General features: G+C 39.4%; 1 protein-coding gene across 1 annotated transcript in view; it reads right to left on the reverse strand.

The window, feature by feature from the left end:
- Positions 1–1,609: 1,609 nt before the first annotated feature.
- LOC306860310 (phospholipid phosphatase 3-like) overlaps positions 1,610–15,917 on the reverse strand; it is a 42,531-nt gene continuing 28,223 nt past the window's right edge. Inside the window, exons 2-6 of the mRNA XM_079401945.1 lie at positions 11,325–11,482; positions 9,817–10,100; positions 6,114–6,171; positions 3,028–3,204; positions 1,610–2,931 (exon numbers count right to left, since the gene is read on the reverse strand). Of these exons, the coding sequence (XP_079258071.1) occupies positions 2,830–2,931; positions 3,028–3,204; positions 6,114–6,171; positions 9,817–10,100; positions 11,325–11,482 (779 nt within the window). The 3' untranslated portion in view covers positions 1,610–2,829. The remainder of the gene's footprint in view (positions 2,932–3,027; positions 3,205–6,113; positions 6,172–9,816; positions 10,101–11,324; positions 11,483–15,917) is intronic.

The raw sequence follows: 15,917 nt of genomic DNA on the forward strand, positions 1-15,917 counted from the left end.
AAAACAGAAAAAGAAAAGCAAAGCCTCCTCCTCTGCTTCTAGCACTTTGCCAGCTTCTATCTGGCCAGGAATCGCAGTGGTAGCATGACCCCAGCCAATGCGCTCCACTGCACTCAAAAGGAGAGAAGGAGGGAGAGGGAAATGAGGGGCTGAGAGAGAACTGGAGGGATTGGATGTCTAATGATAAACTAGTTTCCTCAAAGAGCTGCTCTTTGTGTTGACATAAATGTTTCATTATTTCTGAACTCTAACATCTTGAGTTGAAGTTAAGGCTTAAACTTTAGTCTGATAAAGCATTGAGCCACGAGAGATTGTGCATTAGAGAGTTTAGCACAGATGGGTGGGATGTTCAAAGGCCAGTGTTTGTGAGTCAGTCTTGTATTGCTTGCTTTGCATTATTTTGTGGTATTCATGAGGTCAAAGTTTGGCCTGTTAACATTAGCAGTTGGCTACAAGCCCCTGCCTGTAGATGTACATGTAGTAGTTAAAGAAAAAAGCTTTCTTTTTTTTTTTCTTCATTGACAGCCATCCAGGTAGATATAGCCATGTATTCTAGAGAAATAGATTTCAATTTTTTTTTGGATTGATAAGATTTTTGATCTCTGATCCTCACCAAGGCTGCATTTATTTGATCAAAATATATTAAAAACAGTAATATTATTTGAATTTAAAATAACAGCTTTCTATTTTAATATATTTTAAAACAAATTTTATTCCTGTGATGCAAAGCGGAATCTTCACATGATCCTTGAGAAATCATTCTACTATGCTGATTTTTTTTGTAGAAACTGATTAATTTCTTCCAGGATTCCTTGATAAATAGGAATTTCAAAAGAACAGCATTAATTTTCAATATAGAGTAGCATCACTTTTGATCAGTTTAGTCTTGCGAAATAAATAAAAAATTTATAAAAAAAAAAAAAAAAGATTCTCAGTAATATTGCAAACCAATGCATTATTTAATTTTGTTTATTTACTTTTTTTTTTATAATTTGGCTCTTAGAATTGAGCAACAGACTTATGTTTTTCTATGTCAGCTGCCTTTGACGTCACATATAAATGGAGAACTGTGACCCAGGCGTCTCTTGTCATATTTAAGTGCTATATGTGCCAAGAAAATTCTTGCTGGCTAAATTGTCCTTAACAAGCTTTGAGTAAATTGTTTCCATGGTTGTAATTAGCATCACAGGTCAAAGAACATTTGAGTCAAATGCTGGAAAATGTTGGGGAACGTGTTTACACTGCACACCTGCATACCTATTGAACTCCAACAGTCGAGAAGTGCAGCTTGTGCACTTAATGCAAGGCGTAGTACAATGGCGGACACAGCAATATATTAAAAGACACCTAAATTCAATAAATTAACATTTACACAACTGCATTTATTCATAACAATTCTACTGCTAGCTCATATAGTTCATTAGCGAATATAGAATATTGTTCTTTAGGTTGCTACAGCCGCAGAGCAGCATAGCAATTCACTGCGTTAATATAAAATCCAACTGATGCACAGTCACAAGTGTGTTTATCAGCAGCTTTACTCATCAGTGTGTGTGTGGGTGGATGTGTGGTTTGTTCTGTCATTACAGAAGAAAATGAGATACAAAGATTGAACATACATTTTATTGGTTTGGTTTATTAATACAGTGGTTATTTCAGCCGCACAGGCTTTTCACAGGGGAAACCAACAAATACAATGAAACTAGATAAGTATAATATAGCTTTCTGACAATCTGTGGCTCAGTCACTAGTCTCTTTAACAATTAGCAACAATAACTCTGCGAACCTGATCAACACGAATGATACAAAAAACATATATAAACACGTAAAACAAGAACCGATGCTAATACTTCAGAAAATCTGGATTGTTTATAAAATGATTTATTTACATTCATTCTGAATAATTATAATTTGGGGGAAAACAAAACAAACAATGACAAACACAAATGGCACTGACCGCAGGAAGGAAAATAAAACACTGATTAAAGAAGACAAAATATAAAATATTATCTGTAGTAACTCGACGATTCCATAGTGTAGTTCAAGTGCTATGAGTAGTAAAGGGTACACAGGTATAGACCCCCAGTCCGCTGAGCGTTTAGGGCGGGATTCAAGCCCTCATTATGCGGAGGGGGGGTGAGGAGGTTGTCGGCTCAAACCTCCTTTCAGTCTCACTCATGCAGTGAAAGTGGTTAGTACAAACTTAATACAACACAAGCTTAATAGCATTAGCATCAAATCTGTGCTTTCATAAACAGAGGGTGTCTATAATCTGCACCGCTATGATTGTGCAACAGCGCACCAGAACAGTGGTCTAGCCAGGTCCAATAGAAAACACAAGGGGGTGTGATCTGAGGCCAAAGCGTTGTTGTGATTGGTCCATTTTTGTCCAATGGAAATTCATTAGACTGGGCCTCCAACAGTCAACATGAGCCGAAAAAGCTTGACATGTTGAAGTTACTGTGATGTGTGAATCTCTGAGCCTGGACTACAGGTGACAAATTATAAAACAACAATTATTAGCAGCTTCAACTATAAAGTATTTCAAAAATATAAAGGATAAACTTTTTTATATAAAAATATCATTTATCTATGGAGGGCTTATACATTGCGGACGGGCTTGTTGAAGGGTTAGACGTATACGTATATATATATATATATATATATATATATATATATATATAACTGTTCTTCTCTCAGAATGCACAGGAAATGGTTCTCTGTGAGGATTTGTCAAGACATGAGCATGTTTCAAACTTCTTTGTCCCATTCCCGTTCTTCGCTCGATCACTCCCATTTTCACTTTCTCATGTCTCTCAGGTGTCTCTGTTAGCAGACGGTCTGCTGGCTGGACAGGGGACTCTCCAGAGACAAGCTTGTTGGAGACATGTCTGCACGAGACGTCTTAAACATAGACGAAATATAAAAGGCCTGTAAGAAAATGTTAAAGTGAGCACACAAAAAGTACCTTACACTCCCAGCTTTATAATAACGGTAATCTAGAGCATGTGGCGACGTGATTCTTACCACCCAGTACGCGGTCAGTCCTCCCTGCAGGAAGCCGGTCAGGACGTCAGTGGGGTGATGGCGGTAGTCAGAAATGCGAGTGAATCCTGTGTACACTGCTAACATCACCAACATGAACTGCAGCAACGGTCGCAGGAGCCGCGCCCCTCGCCATGACAAACGCGCCTGCAGGTAAAACTGCGCAAAGACAGGAAGTTTCAAGAATGATTAATATATGAGCTGATAAAAGAGTGTATAGACTGATAAATAAGCTTACAGAGTGTGTGTGTGTCTAACCTAGCTAAACGTCTGATGACACATTTCCTCAAAAAGTTAGCTTAATCTGATAAACCTGATAAGCCATCCTCAAAAGACTAAATAATGTGCTTATTTTAGTTCAAAGATGCCAATAGTGTAAGTCTGTTATTATAAATAGCCTAAGAACAAAGGCTGCATAAAAAAAATCCACCCTATCTATTTTAGAAATGTGTGTTATTGATCTTTAATCATCTTTAAATTATCTTACGATACTCGAGAGACGATATTATTTAGGTCTACTACAGTTATTTCTGTATCTCCACCCTAAAAGTTGAAGATTGTATTAAAATGGTTCTGTTCCCAAATATAGTGAGCATCACTGATACAGTCTTCACATTCTCTTCTTACAGTCTTCAAGTCTCTTCCAAAAGTTAAGGATCAAAATTTTAAAATTATCTTGTCTCTGTCAAATTCAAAGGCAATAGAGTGGACAATGCCAGAATATACTGCTGCAAGCTTCATCCAAAATCACAGAATTGTTGCAAAAAATGTTCTATGTTATTAAAAATGTAATATCGAATATCAACATTTCTGTATGCTTTGTTTATTATGCTGCCTTTGCGTGCTGTCGGAAATGTCCTATTTCCCACTTTTGAAATCGTGATTACGAGCTTGTCGCATTCAAGTGATTTGTTGTCGAAAGTATAAAATGTAATATTCCATTGGTTGAAAACTATAAACATTCACCATGCTGACTACACAGTCAAATAAGCCTGAAATACAGGCTTATTTGACTGTATTCAACATGCTTCAATGTATAATATGAATATATAAATATATATATACACATAATATGATTGTCCGTATATAAATAAGAACTACTTTAACAACAAGGTGATGTAGTTGTTGTTGAAAAAAACTAATAAACAACAGCACTGCCAGCAGCAATCGTTATTCCCCTCCACCATGTTAAAAGTTGATGGCCCGCCCAACTGAAAAACTCAAGTATCAAAATAATCTCAGAGTTTCTCTGTAGTAAATACGACTTGAGAAGCCATTCATGTCCAATTTCTGATTAGGAAGCTAGCATGTGAAGGCAGCATTAGAGTCTCCTGTTGTTGGCTTAGAAACCTGCTAACACCAAATTGAAATGAGCTGTCAGTCGAGTTTTCTTCATCAAAGATATACCATGATGGTGCACTCAAATTACCATGACTGGGTGAAGTCCCGCCTTCTAAATAAAAGAGGCAATAGGTAATTGGTTAAGACATTGCATCACTCCAGCTGCCGTTATAAACTCTGGTTGTCCAGAGACTCGCACTTGGGATTGAGAATGCACATTGGCTAGACCAAACCAAAATATACACTTTTTTTAAAATGCTATTTGAACATTTATGGGACAGTTGTGTCAGATTTTGTTGCTGACTCGAAATGTTATTTAGATCTAAGTTTGGCTAGCATTTTTCGGGAGTAGACTGAGTTGGTCTTGCATCCTGGAAACAGCTGCCTAGAGGCATTGAAAATGTGGACCCCAAAGGAAAGGTACTTCAATGCGTTGTTACATTACACAGAGTGTTCCAAATCATCACTTTTGAGGCTACATTTCAGTTAGGATGCTGCCTTAGAAGTAAACACTAGCTTTGGGAACAGAGCATATGGTGAAAAAAATTGTTAACACATGTTAATGAAACCACCCTGACTAGCTAGCTTAGCTACACAATAAATATTAGGGAAGATGTATTGAGGTCTGTGTGTATTGGCTGTAAATGAACTTTATGGAAGTTGATGTCACACGAGGGACCATGAAACATTCCAGAATTTAAGGCCCCTGGTACCCCTCCCATCAGCCCTGTCACAGGTGTTTGGCTTCCTGCAGTAAAGCCTGGAGCAGCTGGCGCTCAGAGCCAAAGCATGTGGCTGCAGGTCAGGCATGCAAGGCAGAGCCGAGCCTGTACAGTGCAGCCATTGGCGGGGACGGAGAGAAAAAACAGGCAGAGATGACAAAGAGTTTGGCACGGACTTTCTATAGGCTTTTCCCTCGCTCTGTTCATGTTCTCTCTCTCGCGCTCTCTAATGAGAGTTGAAGAGCTCTCCCGCTTTTAGAGCAGCCAGAGGCCCGTGAATTGAATCAGATGAATGGTAGAAAATAACTTGTTTTTACACAGCGGGCAAATTTTCTTCCCTCTGTTCGAAACGTGATTGGCACACAAGGCAGAGTAAATTCTGATAAGGTTTGTGGGGCAGTTGATTGAAAGAGAAATGTGAATACTATTGAATTTCATGCTTTATGATCGTTTGCGAGCGTTTTGTCATTTTTTCCCCTTATTGTGCCCCTTCCCTAGGCCATAACAGCGAGTGAGAGAGAGGGGTTTAACCGAAAGAAGCCTGTCTATCTCTCAGCAGGCCAAAGCTCCCCCCCTCCCGGACCCAACCCACAACTAAACAAGGCCTCCTCTGTCTTCAGCTAGCTTTCACTCGCTCTCCCTCTCTCCGCTCATCTATTCATCAGGCCTCTGGAGAACATTCCCTCTTTCACTCAAGCCTTTCTTTTCCGCTTGAAGCAAGATGCCTTTGGGGAGTTTTTTTTGCATTCTCAGAGCCTTCTTCTTTCAGTATGAGTTTATTTGTGTGCAATTGTGTGAGTTGAAGTTTGAGAGAGTCTCTTGTCAGTAGTAATTTTTTGGCATTTTTCCCACATGGCAGGGATGGGAAGTGAAAGCTGACAACAGAAAAAGCTCCTCACCGGCATCCGACAGCAAGCACAGGCATTCGGCGCTATCCTGACATGTGTTTGAGTTTGCGTGTTTGGGTGTGCATGTGTAAATATGGCCACACACGGCGATACTCACTGCCAGGTAAAGCATGGTGTACATGGCGAAAGATGCATGGCCCGAGAAGAAGGACTTTCTGTTTGAAAGGAGCAGAAGGGAAATATTACCAACTAAATTTCATAATCTCGCAAATCATTAAACCGCTGCACTGCTTTATGGGCCATAACATTGTCTACGTGATGTTATATTAAACAATCACAAGCATACATGTTATTCTAAGTAAATTACTTTATATTTCCATAAAACATACAAGTCACAGTCAAAAAACATCCAACATTTGCACTTGAAAAACTGTACCTTTAATCATACACTGTAGCTCTGTTCCAAAATCTATTGAGCCTAGGCAGCATCACTAGATAGGACTGTTTTAAACACCCATTGCTACGTTCCATTCTGAAGTGACCTAATCTCTTCGAAGGGTTTACCTTCCAGAGTGAGAGCTTCAACGGGATTAAGGGTATAGGGGAAAAAACTGTGCATTGGAAGGCACTTTTGTGTCATCTTGCTGAGACAGTTGAGGGGCCATCGTCGCACAATTAAACCTCCCAACCTGGTCTCATGGCATAAACGTACCTGGAGGCACTTTTTAGCGAGACTGTCTTTATGTACCTTACTGCATGTTTCGCCGCAGTTTCTAAGAGAAATGTCCACTGAGTGGCGCTAAAACATGGGTTCAATATGTAAACCCTGGCGTAAACGTAAATGTTTTTATTACGTTGATATAGGTACGTATTGCTTTGTTTTTATTACGTTGCTTCAGGTACGTATTGCTGCGGTTCAGAATTCAAATATGCAGGGACCGTCACTAAAAATTAATGCTCTATCGTGTTGGAAATATGCCCTACACCAAACCCAATCGTAAACTTACTCGATAGTCTTGACAAATGCAAAACTGATATAAAAATACATTTGTTGATGCAACCGTGCTATTTAAACTTCCTTATATGCAGATTTGAAATGTTTTGTCAAACCGTAGTTACACGGGATTCAAACCGGAGCTCCTCACCTCTCAAGTACGTCTCCGTACTCCGTGAGCTATCGAACAAACCTACGGTCTATGAAACCCATAGATATAAAGCTGGATATGTGTGATGCCAACGTTCATAAGCATCAGTTTTCAAATCTCCCAGCATATTAATATTGTTTTGAAGTCATAACATGATATTGTTTATACAATATACAAGTTTATACAAGTAATTTAATTGAATTTAATGATATTCAAAAGAAAATTACACTTTATTAATCGAAACTCTGTAAATGAGTGAATCACTGAATCATTTTTATCATCAGATTCGTTCAAAAAGCTGATTCATTCAATAAGTAAACACTGTTCATTGCTCAGAGACGCAAAACAGTGCTGTGTTTTTTGGTTGGAACTATTTTCGTTGGCAATATTGAGCAAAAACAAGCCATATTATGTCTAAAATGTAAGTCACTTATCGCTTTACTGAACTTTTATAAATGATTATTAAATGTGTTATGCTGATATCCGCAAAAAACTGTACTCTTTGTGTGATATAGATTAAGTTAACTATATTAAATTATATAAATATAAAAAGCATACAGAAGCATTTTTGCCATGTACAATTTAGAATGCCTGGAATTCTGAGTTTTAATACACTAATAAAACAACGTGCGTGCACTCTGTGTGATTTGGTGATATAGTCTACTCGATAATGTCAGATCGCACATCATTACAACAACACTTACCATATTATCACAGAAGATATACTGTATATCGCACAACCCAGACTCAAATTGAGTGGAAAATGAAATCATCCGCACGCACACGCACTTGTTTGCACATGAGCAAAGGTGTTTTTAGGAGTCTAACTTTGAATTGCCAGACCACTGATTAGTCAAACCTGCTTTCCTGTAGTCCATGTTCTTCTGACTTCTGACTATTTTGTAGTAAGTAACGAATATGCTTTGGGGAAATGTATCGGAGTAAAAGTATACATTTTAATTAGGAAATGTAGCGGAGTAAAAGTAAAAGTTGGCTGAAATATAAAAAAGTAAAGTACAGATACTCCCAAAAAATAGTTAAGTACTGTAATAAAGTATTATTACTTCGTTACAATACACCACTGCTGCCTCTAGTGTTCATTTCTTTTGGAAACTGCAGTGATATGTACTTATTGGTACGTATTTCGCTTCTCACTAAAAAGTGCCCCCAGGTACGTTTATGCCATGAGACCAAGTAGAAACCTCCACAAGGAATTATGTTATCAGTTGCACCGTTCGAAGTGGCTAGTTTTGAGTAATTCAGTTTGAAATGACCCTTCAATATGATGGCCATGATTGTTCTCACTCTGATCTGCCCTTTGGAGGTGGATTTATCCTGTTTGGAACATAGCGCAAGGTACCTTCTTTTGGTCAAATATTAAAGAACCATAGCATTTATCCTTCATAGAGTAGACAATCCTAGAATGCATTGCGACAAGCTGACCCTTGTGACAAAATGTGCTTCGTTGTACTGAATGTGCACTTTTATCATACTTCAAACCTTTTAAAGTATATTTTTATTGTGCTGTTAGCTTAGCAACATGCTAACATCGAACTCCATCAGAATCAGTTGCAAGTCGAGTCTACCATGTGGAGTACTGTTTGTATTATGCATGTAAAATGTTACAAATAAGTCAATTGTGAAGATCCATTTTGATTAGGATGCTGCCTATGTAGGTAGTATACAGCAAGACAACTAACTTAGGCTCCATGCCAATATGCATACTGTCCTAAATATTGTAGGTGAAAAATATTGCATAAAAGATAGTATGTTCGAATTCAGCGTATTTACTGTATAGTAAACAAATAGTTCTCGGGTGACCAATTACTTCTGACAAGATTCTGATGTGCTCGTCTGATGGACACTTTATCCTATGAGGCCTTGTGAGCGGAGTTGTGAATGGCAGTGAAACTTCACAACGGACACTGGTAGGTTACATGATAATGACAACATGATGGATATAGTATGTCTGAATTACCTTTATACTACAAACAGTCATACTATATCAGGGTTCCTCAAATCTTTCACTGGAGGGCCAATATGCTGCAGAGTTTACCCTGATCAAACTCACCTACCTGTGATTTCTAATGATCTTGAAGACTCTGATTAGCATGCTCAGGTGTGTTTGATTAGGGTTGGAGCTGAACTCTGCAGGACTGTGGCCCTTCAGGACGGACATTGGCCACCCCTGCTATAGTGTATGAGGTCTCCAATTCTGCACCTGGAGAGTTACCATAGAGTTCAGTTCCAACCCCAATCAAAGACACTTGAAGCAGCTAATCAAGGTGTTTAGTGTTACTTGATAATTACAGGCAGGTGTGTTGAAGCAGGATTTGAACTGAAGTCTGCAGGAACTGCAAGTCTCCAGGAGCAGGGTTGGAGACCCTTGATATAGAACAGGGATCCTCAAATCTGGACCATTCCTGCAGCGTTTAGCGCTAACCCTAATCAAACACACCTGAGTATGCTAATCAGAGTCTTCAAGATCATTAGAAAATCCCAGGTAGGTGAGTTTGATCAGGGTTGGAGCTAAACTCTGCAGCAGATTGGACCTCCAGGGTAAGTTTTGAGGAACCATGATATAGAACATACTTTTCTAATGATCAATAAGTACTCTTTCTAAAGAACTATGCAAATTTTGTACAGAGCCTAGGTTTTGGAACAGAGCTCATCTTATCTCTGTGCCTCCTATAAAACCCCTTGTGCTCCACTTACCTGGCCTCAACCACTATCTTGGACTGCTCCTCGATACAGACATTTGAGATGTAGGTTCCAGGTATGCAGTTGATTGATTCATAGGTCACATTGCACGCCGACAGGAAGTGGGGACGGAGTCGGCCCACACTCAGCTTCGCCATGTTGGTCAAGGATTGCCCCACGCAGCAGCCAAATAGGAAGCTGCCCAGCTCCTTATACAGACAGGACACGTAGAGGTTGCGCACAAATGCCCGTGAGTGCACACCTCTGAATCGTACACGGTAACACTCTCCGACAGCAATCTGAGACAGACAGGGGACACCGTTAAATTTACAGCCTTGCGACACTCAGGGTCACTGTCCTGCTGAGTTTAACTTCAACCCTAAATAAAGCCATCTGAACCAGCTATTCACTGTCTTCAGTCTCACTGGAAAATTCCAGCCAAGTGTGTTGGAGCTAAACTCTATAGGTCGTTGGACCTCCAGGAGCAGGATTGGACACCCCTGTTATAAATTAATTAGTTGATCAAGTTCACAAAACCAGTGTAAATGACTGGTTCACAAATCAGTCATGATGCACCAATTCGTCCATCATTGAGCCTATGTTGTCTGATGAACAGTGCTATACAAATAAATCTTTATTATTATATGTTGGGCTGGTTTTTGTGGTGTGTTCTGTACTATTGACACTAGTTGGACCCCCATTGGTGGATCTGTAGATGCTTGAGCATGTTGAATTGACTTTGGGCAGATCACTCTGGCTGTTTAATTTGGCGAACTAGCGGATGAGAAGAAGTGTCAAAGGCAAGCAATGACAAAGTCGAGAGAACAAACTGAAGGCTAGTTGCTCATCTTTATCTCATTTGCAATGATATCCGCAGTTTCTCTTTTTGTATGATGTATACAGATTACTACCACCTACTGGTATGGAGAGTTTTCCTCTCATGTTGGCGCAGAATGTACATGCAGTCTTTCTACTGGCTGTAGTCTATGCACTGTGTTCAAGTGCAAATTGTTCACCTAGATGCAGGCAACGCGAGGCAATAACACAGTAGGTTTTTGTTACCATTAGTTCTTTTAAGTCGGTTTGGTGTCTGGGACTTTGACAGTTTCGCCATTTTTGCCTTTATTCACATAATATAGTTGAAGAGAGGAAGCCAGGATTGGTAAAGGACCATAAACTGGGATTTGATCTTTGATTACCTGAAGTTCAATTGCACCTACATAACGAAGTGCTGCTGGTAAGGCTATTGGTTTCAACAGCGATTAATAGCTTACTCATAATAGCTTAAATTTTGGGGGGGTTTTTTGCACAAAGTTTTCTTATGTGCTATATTCTTTTGTCTTCTGAAGGATTGAGTTATATTGACCACTTTTATCATACTTTAAAATATTTTGTGCTCCTGAGAAGAAAATAAGTCTGACAGGAGGTTGAGTAAATAAAGACAGAGTTTACACTCTTGGTTGAGCTTGATGTCTTTAGAATCTTTCAACAAGTGATATTTCAGTTTGTGTGTGTGTTCTCACCGTAAGTCCTGTGATTATGATGCCCCCGGCTATAAGCATACTGTCAGGAATGGCCTCACTTTCTATGTAAGGGTAAGTGATGCTGGTGTCCCCGCAGAAGAAACCCCTCATGTATGGTTTCACTGCTTTGAGCTCACAGGCGAAGAACGGAATGGAGGCTGTCAGGAGAGAGACAGAGGGGTTAATATTTCTGTCGAAACCACCTGGAGGAATGTTCTTCTGTGCATGTCACTGTTTCTCTGGCACCACAAGATCAGACACGGATACATCTTTAATGCTCTATTATGTGCAATTAGAATCGCAAGTGTGGCTGCGATATTGAAAACGTCACTGTCTTCCTGAAGGGAATCAATATCCAGTCTAAGGAGCTGACATTCCATGCTTATCTCTGGCAGAAAGAGTGAAGGAGGGGGTGGGGGTTGAAAGAGAATGACAGCACAGATAGATGAGGCATGTAGAGAAGAAAAGACCCTAAAGAATACAGAATAGAGGTCAGAGACTATGAGGAGGAAGATGGAAAGTTTCTTGCAAGTTGTGCTGGGAATGCGGTAATATGGTTCACTTGGAGTGCGTATTGGATTTTCTCTTTCAGGACAACACAAACAAATCTATAACACACCTGGATGGTTGCATGCAGGTATGTTGGACACTGGCTAGACTAAAGTGTAGAAATTAAACCCTGCACACTACTGTAGCTTGCAGAATTCCTTATGGTATTTATGGCAGTGTGTGCACTAAAAAATACTGGGTTATGTATGACCCAGTGCTGGGTAAATATTGGACAGAACACATGCTGGGTTGTTCTCAACCAACAGTTGGGTTAAATGTTTAAGCCAACCTTCTGGGCAGTAACACGATCGTCCATATTTTACCCAGTGTGGGTCTTATTCTATGCCCTTGTTAAACAATTACTAACTTAAAAATTAAACATTGTGGCAGTAGGTCACAGACAAGTTTCCAGATAAGTAAACCAGGATGTTGTTGCAAATGGATGGGTGAACTCTCAAGGTATAAATCAGTAAGCAAATAGGCCATTGACAAATAGAAATCAGTTGTGGCTTGGCAGTAAGTGCATGTGCTCCAACACATTGCGTAGTTTAATATTAATATTACATTTCTGATAATTAGTTTCATATTCTGGTCAATGAGTTATAGATATCTTTTTTTCTTACAGAGAACTAGATTTTTTGCTTACTTTGTTGCATTTTCTCCTTTGAAATTCCACTCATTATGGTTATGCATTAAGATGGATTGACAAGTTAGCCCTGCGATCTAGCTCCTTGTTGCACACATACACATATACGAAAGCATATAAGCCTTGATTCAATCGAGACTTCATCGGGACAGCATTCTTGCAATGCACCTGTTTTGTAGAAGAGCAATGACATTTTAAAATAAAGAGGTACTCTTTTATTTCCAACTGACAAGTAAGGTGCTTACCCACAAAATCAGGTAATGTATTACTTATTATGAATTATGATACAGACTGACACTTTAGTCCATTGGATCGGATTGTTTTCTCACTGGAAGTGAGATGATTTCAGTTTGGCCAAGACCTCCTCGTTCAGGTGATCTCAGACTGGTGTGGATCTAAGCATGACTGCCATATTTAAATATGCCTAAACTAACCAAACTAAGGGAGAAAATGCACCGGTTTCTGCTCCAAACATGCCAGGTGTGAAAACACCCTTTATAAATAATTAATTTTAAGTACTAAAAGTTATTAGTTATTATTTATAGGCATTAGCATGTACAATTAAATATCACTTATGAATTATTAGCAGTTGTAAATAAAGATATTAATGCTATTTTAATAACTTCCACTAATTTGCTAATTTAACTATCTCTTCAAAACCCAAATAATTCCCATTCAGAGTGTTTTTGATTAACTAGTTTTCTGATGCTAAAAAAACATGGGCTTTTTGCTGTTTACAGAATCTAGCGTTCTCACTCAGGCAGGTGCCATTTCTCAGGACCTTTTTTCCGCGATATCTGTCAAGAAGTAGGAACATTTCATGTGTTAAGCAATCATTTACAATACCTTTTAATGGATAGAGAAGTAGTGGCTAATTATTCATTATATAATCATTACAGGAAATATATGTGGAGTACACAGTACATAAATATAGATCTGTACCGGGAGTTGAGTATGAATATAGAAGTAATGAGTGATTCAGCTGTTGAGTTCTTGGTTTTTGTTCCCTCTCTCTCTCACTCTCTTGTTTCCCCCAGGCCCGGGGCCCGTACAGTCCCATGCCCTTGATCCTCACAGAGCATGAGACTAATCATTAACCCTCCAATCTCTCCCCCAGCTGGAATTAACCCAGCCACAAACACAGCCTCTGCCAGGGAATCTCTCAGCGTATGTGACCGCTCAGTTTCCAGGGCACATACACATGCTTGCACGCTGCAGGGGGACCAAAACAGATCCAGAGAGGGAAAGAAAGTGCAAAGTAGGTCACTGTAGGCTGGAATGTACCAGCAAGTTCATGTAGACTGATCGTGATCTTTCATCCAGAACATTGGGTGTCATTCACTAATAATTTCATATTTGTACGCACAGGAGAAAGTCTTACAAAAAATCACACATGTATACACTAGTTTAGGCCCTGTTTACACTAGTGCTTTTTTGTTTTAAAATGGCGTTTTAAAAAGAAAACGATCCTCGTCTACACTGGCATTTTCACCACGTTTCAGAAACAATCTCAGTCTACACAACACAACCAAAAACGCATGTCACATGACCATTCATGCATGTATAACAATAGATATGTATGGATAGATGCCCTATTATTTAGATGGAGGATGCGTCTACGTGCTTGGAGCGGTCGAATGGGGAATCTCCCTATACATATCTATGGGTATAACAATGAGCATGATGTTATTGTTTACACAGTTGTCAAGGATACGCAGAGCGAATGTGGCAGCCATGCCATCATTTTCAAAAGTCTCCGTTTTGGTCTATTTATACTGAAATGCAACCCCATAGTTATCAATCTTAAACGGGGTCTGCAGCATTTTCAAAAGTCTCCATTTTCGAGGTTCAAAAACGCCGGAGTAGTGTAGACGACCGTAGCAAAAGTTATGCGTTTTAAAATGAAATCGCACTAGTGTAAACGTAGCCTTATTCTAATGTTAATGAATTCTGAGATTTCTAGAATGAGTGACCGCTCAATGTTACTAATTTGCATAAGCACACCCATCTCCATATAAGGGCTTCTCGCACAACCTTTCCTTGCAGCCTTTCGGGACTCCTGTAACGAAAGTAACGACTTTGTTAGATCCTCAAGCAATGCCAAGTGTGTCGTTCTCAAAACCACTACAAACACCTTTTATACAGGCAGTTAATATTAGCCAGTTGTAGACGGCATATCTGCGTTCTCATACAGAAAACTAAAACTCAAAGCATAAGCAATAAATCAGTTTATCTTAACATGAGGCCACCCAAAGTATTGGGTTTTGCATATGTGTGGTTTCAGTTGAATTTTAGTACAAAAGAAATTGGTGAATCATGGTTGGTTCGTGAAAGCATTCATACGCAGATTTCACACACAAATTTATGCATACACACTTAGTGAATGAAACCCACTGTGTTAACTAAGGTCTCTCACACACTACAGTTTTTGCTGCATCAACCATATCCATTGATTTCAACAAAGATGATGTGTCTCAAACACGTAGGAGCAAGAAATGCAAGGGTTTGCAAAATTATGCACCTTCATGTGACCAAGATTTTAGTAATTTTGCTGTTGACCACTGAGAATTTCAGACAGGCTGATCTAGTTGCTCATAAATCCAATTCGCTGTATTCCCACTTCTGATCTAGTTGCTCATAAATCCAATTCGCTGTATTCCCACTTCTATTTCCAGCATCTCTTTTTACATTTTTATCGCTCTAATGCCCCATAAGAGCCCTAACAAGCACACATACAGACCTGCATATCGAGATGAATGCTTATAAACACTCCCCCTGAAAACACTGATAAGTATAATCAGAATTTAACACTAAATTTGTACTGTGTACATCGCTGACAGCTGCTTTTCTCAGAATAAGTGGAGGCCAAACAAAGATAAGGTGAGACGCAACATCCTGCACTGCTGAATATGTAGAGGTGAAGAAGACATGCTGTTGAAGAGATAGCACTGAGTTACACGTCAACACACCCTGATCTAACCCTGATCCCACTTTCGCTCTGTCTCACTGTAGCGCATGCTTGACATTTCATCCATGCTTTGGACAGGCCTGTACACTGTTACCCTTCAGGGTCCTCTCTGGGCCGGTCACATGTGTTTGTGTGTAATCGAGATCTCTATCATTAGCTCTGGTCACCATGCAGGATACCGATATGAAGAGCTGGTGACCAAGCTCCTGTTCAGCAGACTTTTAAACAGAGTCCCTACATATTCTATAAAGCAGAATATTTTAAAAGGCTGAAGATTTTAGATATATTTTATACGACACTCCTTCAGAGAATTTTTCCTTCAGATTTATTCTTTAAATGGTTATTGGTTACAGGCCACACTTGAGGTAAGTCCGAGGTGGACTGGGACAAAAAAGGGTCAACAACATGGCACTCTTTTTTTATGATATTT

This window comes from Barbus barbus (assembly GCF_936440315.1).
Source record: "Barbus barbus genome assembly, chromosome: 4".
Taxonomy (NCBI): Eukaryota; Metazoa; Chordata; class Actinopteri; order Cypriniformes; family Cyprinidae; genus Barbus; species Barbus barbus.